Consider the following 17,970-nt stretch of genomic DNA (forward strand, 5'->3'; position numbering starts at 1 on the left):
AAAAAAAATAGGCACATGCAGAAAACAGCACTGTCGTGCTACTCAATAATATTTCCTCTACCAATTTCTGTATGGTGACGATAAAAAAAATAGTGGCATACCAGTCTTTGCTTAAGGTAATATTTCTATAACTACGTTATAATTTCATGCTGATAAGGCATGCTCTTTTCACGCTTGTCTCGAAGAACAATTATTTTCAGCTTTGAGCCAAAACTATAGCAAAGCTCAGACAGCATGAGCATGATAGTGGCATAACTTATTGTGGGGCGCACCCCAGAGGGTACTAAAATGGTTGAGTACCGTTTCTCTGAAGAGTCTTTTTTTATCTTGAGGGACTTTTTTTGAGGAAGTACCTGAAAGCGTTTTATGGGTGAGACTGTTTGCCACCTCGTTGCCTCTGACACCTATACGTGAGGGCATCCAATGGAAATGTAAAGCAAAGCCTCTGCTGTGCAGATTCCACACCAAGCGTAGAGAGCTTATCGACAAGGCATCACTAGAGAACCCACGCTCTAACCTTTGAAGGGCAGTTTTCGAATCTGTTAGGATGACAACAGGTTGAGTCGGCAAGACCCTAGCTTCCATAAAGCCACCTCAATAGCAACACCTTCGGCTATTGTAGAGGATACGACTTCAGTAAAGCGTGCAGACCACGTATAGTCCATAGAAGGAATGTAAAAAGCCGCTGAGCCAGGTTTTCTGACCTTGTCTACCCAAGGGACTGAGAAGACATCAGGCAACTCTACTACACTGAATTCGCATGGGCTCTGCTCGTACTCCTGCCTGGATGCATAAGACGGGCATGGCATCGTCTCCGCTATTTTCTCTACGTGGTGTGCGTGCGGTGATATAGAACATTATATTATGTGTTGTCCACAGTGCAATGCAGAAAAGTGTGTAATGCAGCTTCCTTCAAGAAGACAGGAGCCCTCCACAGTGCACTTCAGGACATTGTCTAGCCGAGTGGAAACAAGACATGCAGAAGGGAGGCTTCACGCCTTCTTTTACAATTTCTGCAGTACACTGATCTTGACTCTAAATGGTGACAGCTGGTATGGACTATGTGAATGAATGTGTGCATAGATGGTGACTTCTGGAGTGATAGTACGTTATACTGTGAGTGAATGTGTATAGATGGTGGCAGCTGGAATGGACTGTGTTTTACTGTGAGTGAATGTGTGTATAGATGGTGACTTCTGAAGTGGGCAATGTTATACTGTGAGTGAATTTGTGCATAGATGGTGAGTGATGGAGTGGAATATGTACTATTATAAGTGACTGTGCACATAGTGAAGCATTTTTTTTAACACATAAGTGACGCTACGTTGGAGCAATTTCTGGCAAAATAAGCAAGGCTACTCCCTCCTGTAGCATACCAACTCAACTCAACTCAACGACATAACTTTAACTTACTCACATCTAATACAGTAAAACCTCGTTACAAGAAACACTCAAGAAACCCGAAAAACATGTCTCTTGTAAGAACCAAAAATTCTAAAATCACTGTGTTGATCAGTTTACTGCACCTCAGCATATAAATGCGTTTACATGCATTAACAGGAAATTGTTCAGGAAAGCTTAATTTAAAGAAGTTATTCATACTAGTATGTATTTTTGCGAGTGCAGAGTTTATTCCTACCCAAATTCTGGAGGTAAAGCACTTGACTTTGCAAGCCTTCCTGTTGCTCTAATACCTTTGAGGCACTCTTACACGCTCCTCAGATGCTTACAGGCTCGTCACCATCAGATGACTCACAAAGATAAAGACATCAGGATTCTAAGCTTTCATCTTGTGATCAAATTTTAACAGTGAGGAGTTAAAAATGCTGGATGTCATTTATGCATTTTAATTTGCTTCGTAGGTAACAGTAATGCGACGTCGTTTTGACTTTCCAGTCATGGGGATGCACTCCTCAATTCCTGATATGCGCAACAAAAAGGACACTGATATGGAACAGATTTTAGCTAAGGGAATCTGAAGTGCATCATGTACAAGTTGGTACATTCCAGATGCATTGCATAAGCCCACTTGCGTTGTGTCTCTTCTAAATAATGAAGAATTTACTCCACAGACCTGAAAAAGTTGTCCTTAGTAGCCGAGTGTCTCTTGTAACCATGTCTCTTGTATGCAATGTTGTTAACATGGCAGACATAGGAAAACCAACCAAACCATTTTCAAATGTCTCTTATAACTGAGTGTCTCTTGTAACGAGATTTAACTACTCTAGTAAACTTACAGCATGTTGCAGTAACAAGACTGAACTGAAGCATTATGATGGCTTTAGCTCCAGCATAAATGCAGCCCCATTAAGTACCTAACAAGACCAGTACTGAAACCTATGGGCATGGAGACTATGGAGATTATTCTGTCCAAAATTTGTGGCAGGCATTAGGCTACAGCCTAGCAACACTGTATACCCCACTGGAAAACACATTTGTGATGAGGACTAGTGTCAAGCGAATAATCTTCGCGGTACAAATGTTTCTTCATAAGGGGCTAGGTGATCTCCAATTAAATTTCAGAAAGATATGGCATTTCACAGAGGTTATCAGCCAAAACGTCAGCTGTTCTCTTGTGCACATTTGCAATTTCTCAAGCTTGACATGATTGATCTGCTGCGCTGACCCCATCTAGGTACAGGTGAGGAGCCACGAACAGCGACCACATAAAGAAGAGCACGAGTCTTACCTGCTGGCCATATCATGAGAGCTATAAGAAGAAGTGTGCAGGGCCTTTTGGCCATTGTGACTTCAGGAAAACAATGCTGAAAGCTGTAAAACAGCTGCAATTAAGTTAAATCTCGTTATAAGAGACACTGTTACAAGAGACACTCGGTTATAAGAGACATTTAAAAATGGTTTGGTTGGTTTTCCTATGTCTGCCATGTTAACAACATTGAATACAAGAGACATGGTTACAAGAGACACTCGGTTGCTAAGGACAACTTTTTCAGGTCCCTGGAGTAAAATCTTCACTATTTAGAAGAGACACAACCCCGGTGTGCTCATGCAATGCAGCTGAAGCATACCAACTCGTACATGATGCACTTCAGATAATTTTAAAGTTATTTTTTCCCTCCAAACTCCACACCCTACCTTCAACCAATAGACAAAGGCACTATGCGCTCTGTCAAGTTGCTGTACAACACAAGGTTGGTAGAATGCCTGTTGCTCGACAGGCAGCAAGACTGTACAATAGTAATGGATGCGAAGTTTGCTGTTCAGGTGATTTCAGGTGTCTGGAATGGCCTGAGAAATGAAGCTGTAAAAACCTGTTTCAGAGAAGCAGGCTTTAAATGTGGTGACAGAAAGCTTCCTTGAAGATGAGGCATGGGCGAACACTCAAGAGAGTGCTGAGGTACCACAATGTTTTGAGGAATTCATATCTGCAGATGTAGATCATGAGTGCTCTCGAAGAGCTTTCAGACTGTGCAATTCTCACGCAAGTAAACAAATGGCACATGTACTATAGAGAGTGACTACAAGGGCATTTCAGAAGAAAAGTGTCAGCACCTGAGGGTGACGAGCATGTAAGTGTGCTTCAAATGTATTAGAGCAACAGGAAGGCTTGCGAAGTGAAGTGCTTTACCTCCAGAATTTGGGAAGGAATACACTCTGCCCTCACAAAAATACATACTAATGTATGAATAACTTCTTTAAGCTTTCCTGAACAATTTCCTGTTAATGCGTGTGAGTGCATTTATATGCTGATGTGCAGTAAACTGATCAACACAGTGCTTTTATAATTTTTGGTTACAGGAGACCTTGCTTACAAGAGACATCTTTTTTGGGTCCCTTGAGTGTCTCTTGTAACGAGGTTTTACCGAGAAGAATGCACTGGGTTCCATACCATACACACTGCCTGCGAGTGCTGATGCACACCTACTGCTGATTCCTTCGTTGCACTTATCCCTATATCATTGAAAGGTAAGCACCGCTGATGCTATCACCGTATTAGTATCTCAGTGGAGGCCAGTTCCTTAAAGTACAGTAAGCAGTTTGAAATACTGTTCGACAAAAATAAATTTGGGAGACACTTAAGCCCTGCCTTTAAAAGTATGGTACAAAAATGTTAACAGTTCCCATTTGCAGCTCCCTTGCAGATTACTCTGTTGCTTATTTATTCACTAATCCCTTAATCTGCATCATTATCTCACACACGCTCATTAGCATACAGTTGTAAGCTACCACAATATGTCAAAGACCACAGTACACAGATGTAAAGAAGAATGTGCCAGTGGGGCCTGGGAGTAGCATGTCTAAATCCAGACACAAAGTTATGTGATGGCTCCATTCCCATCTTGAAGGAGCTACCCAAGTTGGCAGCTCCTGTCAATGTGGCCATGTTGTGTGTTCCTGTGATGTTCCACAACCCCGTGAACAATAAGTGCTCCGCCATATCACCTGCCAACTACCACCTTTCATAGGCATGCCCGTGATCTTCTGCTTATAACAACGACAATGATGACACCGGATTTTCTGAAGAACAGGGTGTTTAATGGTATCATGTAAAAACACATACCGGAAATGCAGAAAAAGCTTTTGGCTGTTCAGATGAACTTCGTGCTCTTCCGGTTAAGAATGAAAGCTTTACTATTGTAGTGTGAGTACTGCAGATGGTAACGTGCATTTTCAATGGTATCATTATCAATTCTAAAGACATTAAGAGTGATCCGAGCAACATTGACATGTTGACCTGTCCTTTTTGGCTCTACATTATGGCTCATGGTGACAGTAGACAGTACGATGAACCCAGCAAATCCAAGAGTGAAAGGGTGCATACTCACTGCAACCAGTTTGTCGCCCACTTCAAGCCGTCGGTCAAGGTGCGCTGCACCGCCCTCCATGACCTTGGTGACGTAGATGCCATTGTCGCCGGGCACGTGCTGGTTGCCAATGCCGCCGGCAATGCTGAAGCCCAGGCCCTTGTTGCCCTTGAGCAGTTCAATCTCCACCACCTGCGGTGGCGTGTGCTGCTGCTGCTGTGGCTGGCTGGCCCCCGCTGGATACCGCTGGCGTTTCACCAGCTGCACACAGGGAGCATGTCCCACGAGAGTTGTAACTGCTAAATGCACGGCACGTGCTCAAGACAGTTGCATCGTTTGTGCAAGCAAGTTACTTTGTGACAGTATTCCTCTAAAAACCCAAAAGAAGACGAGAACAAAACGTTGCATGCAGATATTCATACATGACAGATAGATTGGTGGCTTTATTGACTGAAAGGGTAGACAGGTCGGCCGCAAAAATGAATAACTGGCCTGCTACTCTGCATTGGAGAAGGGCAAGAGAAGAAAGAGGGCTGTGATTGGTGGCATGTGGTGATAAAAAAATGGTTAAAATATAACACAAGCACACAAGCTTGCATCACTATATTGAATAGAGACCAGTGTCCCTTGAAAAGCAAGAAAACACGTGTAATGCATGGAGAGCTTTTCAGCTGCCTGATCAAGCAACAATTAAAAATTTTTGACGATAACATTTTCTCAGCAGCTCTAAATTTCCTCAGTAACTATGATGATCCTCAGAAAATAAAATGGCTAGAGTTAAGCTTAGTGGCTTAGCATGTCAATCAGTGTTACAGGAGTGATCTGCGGTCAATGTTAGCAGCCCGGTTCAAAGAAGACTTTGTAGGAACCCGCTGCCCAGAGGAGTGATGGCGGGGACAAGGGAAATGCTTCAGCCACAGCCGTGTTTGGGAAGGAAGCAGTAAACGGCCGTAGCACACCCTCCAGTTCACAGTCATGCAGTCCGGTTCGCAATCCGGTTTGTGAGTTGCTGACGGCGTGAACACTTCAGAGAGTGGATCGCAGGCAAAACGGAAGCAGAAAATTTTCCCCGTAGGGCCACATGGTGTGTTTTAAAGGCCCACTGTCCACCCTCCGGTTGAAAATATTTTCTTCCGTGGTGACTGTGAGACTTCGCCCCTAGAACGCAAGGCCGCAAAATGTTTTTGAAAAGAGTAACTAATAACGGAGTTCCAGCCACTGCAATCACCCGATTCTGTCATGCTTCTCTCCTTCCGTTCCCTCGCAAAGGTTTTTCACTCTCCTGCTCGAGGTCGTCTAGCCTCCGCAATACAAATTCCCCTTCCTCCTCCGCGTTTGGCGGGAGGTGGGGCTTGGCACTCCGCGAGCGCGAAAAAAAAAAAGAAACGGCCGAGGGAGCGCGCCGCTGGATTCAGTCTGGCCGTGGCGAGGGAAAAGCGCACGCAGCGAGCAGTAGACACCCATCCTTCTCCCGTCGGTCAGCGAGACGGACCAATGGACGTCGTTCGCGGTACGTACGTCATTACTGTGGCTCGTCGGGCCAGCGCAGGAAACGGGGAAGCTGGCTTCCCGAAGGAGAGCATGAGAGAGCTTTGAATTGTATTTTCGATGCTTTGCGGCGCGCGTGTCACTGTAGCATTTTGCACAGACTATCTCCGGTACCTGATCGAAACACTGGGCTCCTTTGCTTAAAAGGGCCTTCCCTGGACAGTGGCCCTTTAAACTGCTCCTGTACTAGAAGTCGAAAACATAGGCATTTACATGCGCCTTGAGTGGTGGCATGCTTCCACTCTCGCCGTGGAAAGGCTTCAGCCTTACTGGTTGTTTCGTATGTTGTTACCCTTCCAGGCTGTAGGACATTCAACTATGTATCTTCATGCTACTTTTATTAATATTATTATTATTTTATTATGTTGCACTGGTAAACCCTAGCATAAAAGCCATTGAATTTGGTTACAACCGCCAAAAACACACTGCACAAAATGATGTGGCTTCCACTGAGGAAACTACAGAGATAGTTGAGCACAAGGGGCAGCTGAGGCTAACTAAATTTCACTGTGCCTTCAGGTGATCATTAGCTGCTCATAAAATCAAGGCTGATAACTTGCTTTGCGACATAGGCCTTTGGCACAACATCTACAATGCATATTTTCACACCAAGCAACATTTGACATGTACAACAGCATTGAAAGTAACATACTGAGCTACTGATCAGTATTAAATTTAGAAAACTTGCAACTGCCGTTAGGTTATCAGGGAGCCTTTAAGGCAAGACTGAAAGTCAGTGAAGCTGTGAACAAAAATGGATGCTATATGTGGCCACACCTATTCTGCAGTTTTCCAGTGTCACGGCTTGACCTCTTCAAAATATCTTGAACATCAAAAAAGAATCAAACATACACAAAGACGATGCAATGAAATCGCTTAAGCAGACACTAAAGAACCCTTCAAAAGCAAACAACAAAATTCTGATATTTGGGCATAACATTATGATGGTGCATGGCAGAACCATTACTGGTGTTTTTCTGAAAACAGTGTTCGCAGTAAAACGAAAAAATAAAGACAGGAACCTACAATGAAAACAAAACCGGAGCACTCACCGTACCTTTATGAAACAAAGGAGCGATGGTGATTCAGTTTAATAAGGCTGCGAACATCAAGACTCTAGGTCAAACACCAACAGCGGCCCAATGGAACACTTACCAAATGAACTGAGTTCCCCGCTCGTTTGAGAGCTTCGACCGCTATGGAATGTGGGACGTCTATGAGGTCAACATCATTGACTCGGAGGATGATGTCGTTGACTCTGTGGAACAAAAAAAAAAAAAAAAAAAAAAAAAAAAAATAATAAAAAAAAAAAAGCAAGAGGTCATTCTTTTTCATTTTCAACAGTAAACGTATGGGTGCTTGTAATTAATTAAAAAAGATACAATATATTTTGATACAGCCGCCAAATTACTTGCATATTCTTGAACTGCAACTGCAACTCCTAGTCATCTAGGGGCTTAAGGCCATTTTTTAAAGAAGACACTGAGCCGAATATAACACAGGATGGAAATGAAATGCTAAAATATCAGCATATGGCACCTATAATGGTATAGACAGCAACAAAAATGCACATGATGTGTATACTTAGATGCAAATTTGTTGTAGGGCTGCATCGTGGCCCAGTTTCTTGGTACACGTACCAGTGAAAGGAGCAAGCATAGCCCTCACAAACAAGTAGGCCATTCAGGTGATTGGCTTTTGTGACTTCTCTAATATATATATATATATATATGCATTTTGTGCATACTTGCATTCTACAAACTTTTGCTCGTAACTGTCATGTTCCCAAGAAGCACAAGAGCATGCAAGAGAGTTTCAAGAATTCTTTGCCTCAATTATGTAGCAATACTATTGCATTTTAAGTAATTAACACTGCCGCAATATGTGAATTACAGTTTACTGCAACATGTGCAGGCAAGTCCAAAGAAGCAAACCAATCCAAGACCTCATGTTGGTGGGAAACATTCCAGTCAAGCCAGTTTGTTTTTAAAAAAGTTAAACACTGGCGATTTTTATAAAGCAGTAAGCTGTAGACGAAGTATGTAAACATAACAAAATTTTGTTAGTCAAACTGAAAAGCAACACTTCTAAGGGAGCTGAACTTCTTCACTTGCTTCAGTTTGATATGGGATGTTTAGCACCTCCTACTAATAATGCTTTTAGTGAACATATTTTTAAAATATTAACATTAACTATACAAAAAGCATCATTAAGCAGCCACTGCTGCGAATACAAATGAGCAATCCTCTAACACTGTCCGGCGTAAAATGGCACTGTTATGAGAAATCATTCGCAGCCCTCCGCTACAGCAAACATGAGTCAAGCGAGCTGGTTATTTCAGTACACAACAGGAAACGTCCAAATCAAACCAACATGTAGGACATTATAAAATGTAGATCCTTATTTGAATGCACCATCTGAAAGCAGATAGACAAATTTTAACTAAGGAAGAAAAGAAAAACCCTGCATATTTCTGAAATGTAGGCACAATCTAATGCGCCCCAGTCCATAGTGAGAGAGGTGGTCTTTTTGATTGCAGTCCAACCAATAAACGCTATACCTCTTTGATTTAAGGAAAAACTAGAGACGAACACACGATGTGACTTTCACTCTCAGCTTAATTATACTTTGCTGTCGAAAACTGTAGGATCTGATGATTTCAAAATAAGAGATATCCAAACTGCTGAGACCACCAGCATAACATACTGTATCATATGATGAAACAATGAAACAGAACATAGTTAAACGTAAAATTTAAGCTCAGGCAGTTCTGAATGTTGCACCGAAATACAAAAAGGAAATTATATATGGTGCGTAATAGGATAATAATATTGTTTACTGTAAGCACTCCATTATGTATTGGATTGGTAATGAAAAGAAGACTACAGCAGCAACACATCTGTGACCTTGTCTCTCCGGCAGTGGTTCAGACACAGGATGGGCCACCAAGCATGCTGCTTGCTGTGTGACTGCTTTGATCTGTGGCTGGCAACGCTGGCACCATGTATGTGCACTTCTTGTAACTGGATGTGTTTTAAACAATTTGTTTAAAATGAAATAAATTGTTTTTGGTGCAAATCTACAATGTTGAAACACCCAATACACTATACGCTTCAAGATTAAACTAATAACTATAATCGGGCTATAATCCACTCTGTAGGAAAGAGGGTGTGAATTCTGGCTCTAGCCTAGGCTGTACTGCCAGAAAGAGTTGTCGTGGAGTAGACACTTGAAGCGCAACAAACTCAAACCACTGCAACCATTGCCTGATGACAATGTTTCTAGATTTCCACATGGATCTCCACGAAGAAGCTGCAGTTTAAAAGGAGTGGAAGCCTCACTGGGTATGTGTGGCTTAATGAAGGGCAGGTGCGATTTCTGCAAGACCAAATGAAACAGTTTCATTTCTGCAAGGAATGTTGCAGTAGTGGTAGTAGTAAACAGACTTTACAGCAAAGTTGAAAACATAATGCACAAACACTTCTCTGTGCCAACATTCGCTCCGTACGCTAGCCACGCAAACTCACTGTAGCCTTCCGTCAGCTGCAGCCGCACCGCCAGGGATGAGCTTGGTTATGTAGATGCTGGGGTCTTCGCCTATGTGGGGGTTGTCTGTGCCTCCAGCGATGCTGAAACCCAGGCCAGCTCCGCCCTGCATGCAGGAGAAGCCACAACGAGGCAAAGTGTTGCCAATGGAGATGCCCCGGAAGTAAATATGTCAGGCCCATGCGCAAATAGTTTCCAGAATAATCACTGATTTAGGGACACTATGATGCCATAAAAACATGGCCCTAGACTTCATTTTTGTTTTTCTTTCTGCGCACCCCCTGTTAAATGTCACCCCTGTGAAGTATCACAAACTTGTTCAACAAAGCCCCCGACTCAAGCAGAAAATAATGAGTAAGGTTTAGTTCTATGCCTACATGGAGCTTTACGTTAGTAAACCTGGGGCAGTCGGAAAATTCTCGGCGCTACACGCTCAAAAGAAACACACATTCATGCATAGGGTTATGAATATGAAACATGCAAGCAGTTCGTTAAGCAAACAATGTACAAGAACTGGTCTGCAGACGCCCATTCACAAAAATAATTTTTACACAATGTTTTTTTATGCAGAATTAATTTCATGCGACAACAATATTATCAGTAGATGCTCAGTTCTATGATTTTTTACACTATGTTTTTCTATGCAGAATTAATTTCATGCGACAACAATATTATCAGTAGATGCTCAGTATTATGATAGGCTGTTGCAGTGCAGGCAGAAAAAAAAAATGGCATGACTGCAAACAAGAGACATGAAAAGCGTGCAAAAAATGAGAAATGATGAGACTGGCCTACTCTTGCAAATGGGAAAATGAATATCCAGCCAAGAGAGTAAGACAAAAGGAGACAATTACCCTCACCCTTTCCAGCGTGATTTCTTCAAACTCCCAACCATCCTCCCCATTTGTTTGCTGCAAAGGAAGAAAATAAGAAAGGAACGAGAACACATTACCGCTAAGGACCCATGTTCCCTCCAAAATGTGAGGCAGTGAAAGAAAAGAAAGAAGGATGACCATTTTCGAAAGGGCAATGACCTAATGCGAATGATAAAAGCTGGCCCTCATAACAATACAAAAATGTAACATAGCAGCTTTCGTCTCCTTTACCTTCTTCGCTGCCTCAGCACAAGGCTCTCCGAAGAGCTCGGCTTCGAACGGCACGCTTCAGATATCTATTCTTATCACCATGGAGGTGACAACCATATCTACTGTTTTCGAATTGATTACTTGAAGTGTATGAACGAAACGAATTGTGGGCACAGGATGCAAAAAATAAACAGACAATTTTTAAGAGTTCGCGCTCTTTATTATCGAATTCTGAGCAACCTTTCTGTGACTGTTTTGCAAAATCCACATGAATGGCACTGTAAATAAGCATTCACTAGTCAAAAACAACAAAGCGAAAGTTGGATAACAAATGCTAAATGTTTAGCTTACAAAAGACAAGTCCAGGCTATCATCACTTCGGTTATGTGGTTTTGATTTTGGCTGCATCTCCAGGGAACGCAGGTAGGCATCCATCATGCTGCCTTTGTCGGCTGGAAGTTTTGGCTTGCTTTCATGTCGCAGGGCGGCCAGTACCCTTGGCTGCTCATATGAATCAGACTTCTTTGTTGGCTTGTCAACTTTTTTTTTCCTCATTGAGCTCAACTTCAAGCCAAAGCGCCGTTCCTTAACTATAACAGTTTCTTCAATCTGTTGCGAGGTTCTGTCGGCAGTAGAATCTGTAGTAATGTTGGCCAGCCTTTCTTCAGAGGATTCAGTTAGGGGATGAGCAGTACTTGAGCCTAGCGATGCAGCACTTGTAGCCAACTCCGCTACTGACTCATACCTCTCACAAGCTGCAGCTACTACCTCCCTACAAGAATCTTCAACTTCCTCAGTTTTCTTCTTGGATCTGAAGCTGAACAGCTGGGTCCTTGACGAGCTCTTGCTTCTGGCATCAGGCTTGTAGAGGAAATACTCTTGCTGAGCACTAGAATCTAAGACTATCTCTGCTGACAGCGGTTTCTCCACAGGTCTCACTGACATTGGATCTTCTCGGACATTTCCACTCTCTTCCCATTTAAAATTGTCGGCCACGTGGAGATTTCTAGCCTCTGTTACAGTTTGCAACTCATCACTGCTGAGAGTCACATCTGCCAAAAGCTGGAGGTTGTGCCGCCTTCTGGGACAGCTATCCACATAGTCCTCACTGCGGTCACGAATAAACGTAGAGTAGCTCCACACTGTGGGTGAGGAAGAGAGTGCATTATCGCCCTCTGCTTGCAACACTGTCACTTCATCCTCGCGGTCAAAAAAGGAATTCACAGGTAGCTGGGAGTCCTCAGTCATGCACCCATCACTGGTGGCTTCAGCTTTCAGAGGAAGTTTACCTACAGCAGGAACAAATTCTTGATTAGGAGGGGCCTTTTTGAGAACATTGTCTTCCTCAGCAGTCGGATGAGGGGTATGAGCATGCACTACAGCTGCTACAGCTTGCGGTTTACCAACTGCTGCACTTTCTTGAGGCTCAGCTGTAAGGTCGGGGGTTGTTTTCCATGTCTTTGGAGGAACAGGAGGTGGCACTTTCTTTAGGTGGCTGTGCATTGGGAATCTATAGTCATCTGATGCTGGACTGAGCTGCTGCTGCTGTGCCTGCTCTGCCTGCTGCTGCTTTCTGAGTTCGGCTAGTATCTCATCGAAGGATAATGATTTTTCAGGTTCCACTACCACAGGCTCAGGGTTGGCTGGTGGAAGCGCCTCTTCAATGCTAGAACTTGAGTGTTTCTTTTTCTTTTTGAAAGAAGGAAACTTGAAAAATCCCTTCTTTCTTCCAGCACTTTTGTCAGGTGACGTCGGCTCATCAAAACTTTCATGGTATGTCTCTGACACAGGCTGTGCTGGCGGAGAGGAGAGCGTTTTTTCATAGTAATGACGCTCTGTACTTTGTTCCTGCATCTCCAAAGATGACTGGTTTGTTTCATCAGCCTTTCTGAGCTGAACACCGTGGGCCTGTTCAGAGAAGTCAGACATCCCCTGCGCAGTGGCTGGCAAGTCCCCACATTGTGGCAACTCATTTTTGTTGCATGGAGCTGGAACCAAATGTGACTTGTTTTCCCTAGCAGATAAGTTTACTTCCTGTTGCGCTGAGGTGTCAGTGTCTATCTTTTCACCATTTCCATATTCCTCATTACTTGCGACATTTGCACCATCACTAAAAAAGTCTTGACCAGAAACCTGGTGGCTCAAAGCAGCACCTGCGGAAGAATTTTCATAGTCGTCAGAGTAGTCCGTTTTCTTTCCTTTGTAGCTGTCACCCTGTTCCTTGCTTTTGCGACGGCCAAAAATCCTCCTGCCCCACTTTCCTGATGAACGTGGAGCTTCTTCGAACTGCGATGGCAGTTGCTGCCTTGTTGACCTTTCATCAGTTGATGATGATGGAACATGTGGTACAGTAGACTGTTCTTGCTGTTCGTCAATGAATATTGAGTGCGACTCAGATTGTCCTGGTGTGACTGAAGCATCCTGAATTTTCGCTGGCGCCACACCGGTGACTTTTTCCCGAGTTCCTGCAGGTTGCTGTAATACCCAGCTTTTTGCAGGTACTGGGGGTCCGAGGTCACCAGAATGGGGCCGCTCTTGATTAGTGCCGCCCCCTAATGGCCCTCTTGACATCTCTTCCTGACTTGAACTTGCGATGTCACTCTTTTTCCCTCTTTGCACTTTTTGGTAGACGGCAGATTTGCTTGATGAGCGGCCAAAAAGTTTGGCACCCCATTTTCCCGAAGTCTCAGCGACGTCTTCATAGTCACGTACGGATCCATGGACAATTTCTTCTGGTGTTTCAGTTGATTGTCGACGCACAGGAGGAGTTTGTTTACGAACAGTTCCTTTCAAAGAGGAAGCGGCTGGCTGCTCCTGCAGCGGAGAAACTTTCTCTGCATCTTTCTCTACATTGTCGGTACCAATCACCCTGGAGATGCGCTCGTAGAGAACGCTGTCGTCTACCGACCCGCGAGGTGCGCTGTAGTCCTTCCGGCTCCTTTCCGATCTGGGCGTGCCGGCTTCCCAGCTGGATGAGAGCACGTCCGTGCCGGCAGGGCTCTCTTCGGCCGCGCTCGTCTGGGTGCGGCCGGCGGCCTTCCTCAGGTAGCTTCTGGGCGTGTCCGGCTGCGACGGAGCATCGTCAACCAAGGAGCGCTCGGAGAAGGCCCCGCGAAGTTGCCGCGGCGACCTTCTGGGTCTTTCACGCAGGCTGCGGTCCCACTCCCAGCGCGAGTCGCAAGTCGGCGCAATGTCCACGTAGCCCCGCGGCGCTCGGAAGTTGTCGCGAACGCTCTGGGGGTATCGGTGCGGTCGATCATCGTACCGCTGGTGCGGCGGGGGCGGCTGCAGGCTCACGAAGCTGTACCATTTCCTCACGTCGAAGAAGCTCATGGCGGCGACCAACGTCGCGCAGTGCGCTGCGCGTCGGGACCCGACACGCCAACAGTGGCGCCTCTCAGCTAGCGGTGCTAACCACGGCCGCCGCTAAACGTGCAACGGTCGCGCAACTATCTCCATGACAACAAGAGATAGCGTTGCACTCGAACTATGGCCAGCTATCGTAGACCGCGGACTTCCTCTCCGTTCACGCGCGCTCTCGCTCCTCCCAACGGGGACCTCGTAAGACGCGGGAACGGCAATACACACCCAGTCGTTATCGCGCGGCATGCCGAACGTTCCGCGTGCTCTGATAAGGTATACAACGCATCATACGGTCTGACTTTCTCAGTGAGCCGAGACTGTTTAAGGAGGTTCGTCACGCTGCGAGTCCGAAACGTAACAACGATGTTCTCCGTTTGCTTCACGTACACCTGAGGCGTCGCTAGCATGCATTGTGCGCACTTTCTCTTCCGGTGAGCGAACATTAAACGGAGAGAGTGTTACAAAGACATTCACCTTCTGTTTTATTTTATATTTTTGAGCAGTGTTAACGCCTCGCAAAGGTGCGCAGTATCACGCGCTGCTCCAAAGGGCGAGATCAGTGCACGGCGGACGGCGTCATAACAAAACGGGCACGTGATGTTTGCTTTCTCACAACGTAGTACGTAGCAGCGCACACTGTGCAAACAGCTGCCAGCGACACGGAGACAGCTAGCCTTCCTCGCGTGCCTAGCTGTTACCTATGTGCGCTAGCAGGCAACGCCCATGCAACGAAAATAGTCCGAATGGCCTATATATGTACCGACTTTACACAGGCCAGTTAGCACGCGAAAAACAATAAGAAAATTACAACAACCCGACCTGCGCGGGAGTAGTCTGACAATAATATGCGCCTGGAGTTCTCTCTCAGCGTGCTCTCAAAATTTAACCGCGTGAATTTTTTTTTTTATTCCCTTCCCTTTCGACGTCTACATTTTCACTTTTGGATGTGGGACTATGCAGCCGTTTGATGAAATAATTACTGACATACTTCATGAAGCGATATAAAACACGCGCACGCGTCTCGCCTTTCTTGCTATTGGGTGCTCATATTCGTTCATGCTCATATTGAATTTAGTTCTGCCGCAATATTGCTTGAACGAGTATCAATCTCATTCAATTAAACGCATTTATAACATCTGTTGATTCCACCCAAGGAGACGAGCACGCCCACTACCAGACACAAGCAGGAAACATCGAACCGAATGTCGTACACACAGCTAAGCTGGCCGATATCAGCCTACACACGCGTAGGCCTGTCAGAGCAAATCGAGCGAGTAAACATTACTCATTTAGGCAACGCAGATAAGGATGTACCGCTACGGCGACGCATATATAGATATTTTTGTTTACAGCAGCCGCAGCAATGGTCGTGCACGTATGCTTGCAAACATGTCAATATGACTGCAGAGTAAACTTCCCAGTAGGCAATACACCGGTAAAGTTCCAAGCCACTGCAGTAAGGACATCAGATTTTTCATAATAAATGTTAATGACATCTCAGTATGAGCACTGTATCTGTGCGTTGGACAGCTGACATTTGGGTTCGATATGGTCGAAAACAGGTGTCTGATACGCACTGGCAGCTAGATTCCAAACTAAAACTGCACACGTATGGAGCTCGCGCCCACGAGTAACGTGTTTATCCACCGCTTGCCTTGGGACGGCGTCAATAAATTCGTCAACGCAGCTAGGGCTGACGAACTCCTAAACTGCTATGTAGAATGAATTTTTCCAAAGTTGGGCACGTTAGTGCAAAAGGTCGCTGCAGGGAACGCATTAGAATGGGCAGGTACATCGTCCACTCGGTATTCCCGATAGCCTTACTGCGCAGGCACTCCAAGCGGGTGCTTCAAGGCATCTGTAGCTGTTGTTGCCTGTACAACAATAATGGAGGATTGGCCAGGGTTCGGTATAGGTCACCGTAGTCTGGTGCAGACCCAATAGTTCCGCGCTTTGTTCTCTCGGCTCTCCCCCTTTTTTTTTCTTTACTTATCATAAAGTGCCAAAGTTTCTGGACATAAGCAAGCAAAATGTTAACGCAGATATGGTTTATGACACACATGCGATTTTCCCCCGCTACTGGTAATGTTACGTGCTCTAGAACAATTACAGGTGCAGGTATGCGGACTGACTCAACAAAGCGCGGAAGAGGCATAACGAAGTACGTATACGTAGACGTATACCGGTTTACTGGATCTCTCATAAGCACGCGCATTGGCAGGGGTAGGGGCAATCGGGTACACTGCGCTAGCGTAGGAGGGGTCCGGTAAACCGGTATGCGTCTACGTTATTGTACGGCTGCGATAGGGTCAGTTCTGGGTTGTTCACGTCGAACATGTACTGTAACGAACACTCGTGAGTCCTTGGATAAAGGTGCGTAAGGTCAACCGAATGCTCTACTCACGAAGAGCGGAGTACAGCTCTCGCAACAAAATATGACGAGTTCCGCATACTGAACGGGTGTGTATGACCAACATATGAGAGGTACACTTCGAGAGAGGAGCTGCACATATTTTGATCAAAAGATAGAAGCAGCATCAGGATTGTGCGCTCTTATCTCCGACTCGCACCACAGTCAGTTCAATTTGCCCACAGAATATAGAGGCACGCAACGATTATTGGCCTTTTGGCAGGATAAGAACACAGCAGGTGATAAATAACCGATAGCGAAAAATACTGCTGCTTTTTTTTTTCTTTTCGTGCTTTCTCCGTTCTCTTCGTTTTTGATGCCAACATTTTCAAGCTTTCACAGTGTGGAAAATGACGACAACAAAACTAATTTATGGAGCGCCACTTACATATCGGTCACCGCCAACGCCGCCGCCGCCACCACCGCCCAATAGTGGGGTTTGTGCCTGCAAAGAAGAAGCGATAATTGCGAACATGCATAAGAAATAATGTCTCCCTCTCAGCTATAACGTTTAGACAAAAGGTCACAGCATTCATCCGCGCCAACGTGGTGGCGCTCCGTGTCATTTTAACGTCAGCCAAGGACAGAAAAAGACCCGGACAGTGTGACGAGACTACGCGTACTTTTGATGTCATACCTTTTAACATTCACGATTTACCTTATAACGGAGTAAAAAAAGAGTAACATACCCTTCAATGCACTCCTTTACAGTAAGTGTATTCTTCCCAACATGGAGTAGATTTTCATCACTAAAAATACGGAACGCTTATGGTCGGCAACAAAAGCAGATTCTCACTTGAAAACATGCTAATTTCTTGCCATTACCAAGACATTAACCGAGGTTTCATTATCCCCTAATTATTAACCTTTAAACTTCAAGTACCGCAGATAAAGGCCTCCTTCCACTGCAAACTAAATCGATATAAGGTGCGAATATGCCCCTGTTGGCATTACGTGTGATTACGAACGAAATCCACTGCACACAATAGGGAGTGCGGTAGAGGACACACTACTCCCTTTCCACTCCTTACAGGATCACAGAAGGGGTCCATCGCGTATGCCATCACTGTCAACACGGCGTGTGTGGCCGGAAATGTAGGGCCTCCATTCCATGTCCAATGGACAGGGACTGTTTACCTCGGTTCTTTGTCAACAAAGCAGTCCCGTGTTGTGCACAAAATGCAAGCGGCGCACAACGCCGTTTAGCGCATTTACCCGCATAGGCTGAACGCTCTCCTCTTATTTTTCTTCT

General features: G+C 45.0%; 2 protein-coding genes across 8 annotated transcripts in view; both read right to left on the reverse strand.

Moving 5' to 3' along the window:
- Positions 1–17,970, reverse strand: part of dlg1 (MAGUK family member discs large 1) — a 627,306-nt gene that overhangs the window by 131,701 nt on the left and 477,635 nt on the right. For 6 of the 7 annotated variants that reach the window (XM_084594971.1, XM_084594967.1, XM_084594966.1 and 3 more), the window contains 5 exons: positions 17,107–17,163; positions 10,715–10,771; positions 9,842–9,966; positions 7,470–7,572; positions 4,788–5,027 (listed from right to left, as the gene is read on the reverse strand). In XM_084594971.1, the coding sequence (XP_084451097.1) occupies positions 4,788–5,027; positions 7,470–7,572; positions 9,842–9,966; positions 10,715–10,771; positions 17,107–17,163 (582 nt within the window). The remainder of the gene's footprint in view (positions 1–4,787; positions 5,028–7,469; positions 7,573–9,841; positions 9,967–10,714; positions 10,772–17,106; positions 17,164–17,970) is intronic. The other variant, XM_084594969.1, reaches the window with a different exon arrangement.
- LOC146199483 (uncharacterized) lies at positions 11,144–14,668 on the reverse strand. Its single transcript, XM_084594965.1, has one exon. The coding sequence runs from the start codon at positions 14,276–14,278 to the stop codon at positions 11,288–11,290; it is 2,991 nt and encodes a 996-aa protein (XP_084451091.1). The 5' UTR covers positions 14,279–14,668; the 3' UTR covers positions 11,144–11,287.

This window comes from Amblyomma maculatum, chromosome 2, assembly GCF_055883805.1.
Source record: "Amblyomma maculatum isolate TAMU_Amacu chromosome 2, ASM5588380v1, whole genome shotgun sequence".
In the NCBI taxonomy this organism is placed as follows: domain Eukaryota; kingdom Metazoa; phylum Arthropoda; class Arachnida; order Ixodida; family Ixodidae; genus Amblyomma; species Amblyomma maculatum.

Coding starts and splice junctions, on each gene's coding strand:
- LOC146199483 (XM_084594965.1), bottom strand. CDS start 14,278: ATGAGCTTCTTCGACGTGAGGAAATGGTACAGCTTCGTGAGCCTGCAG.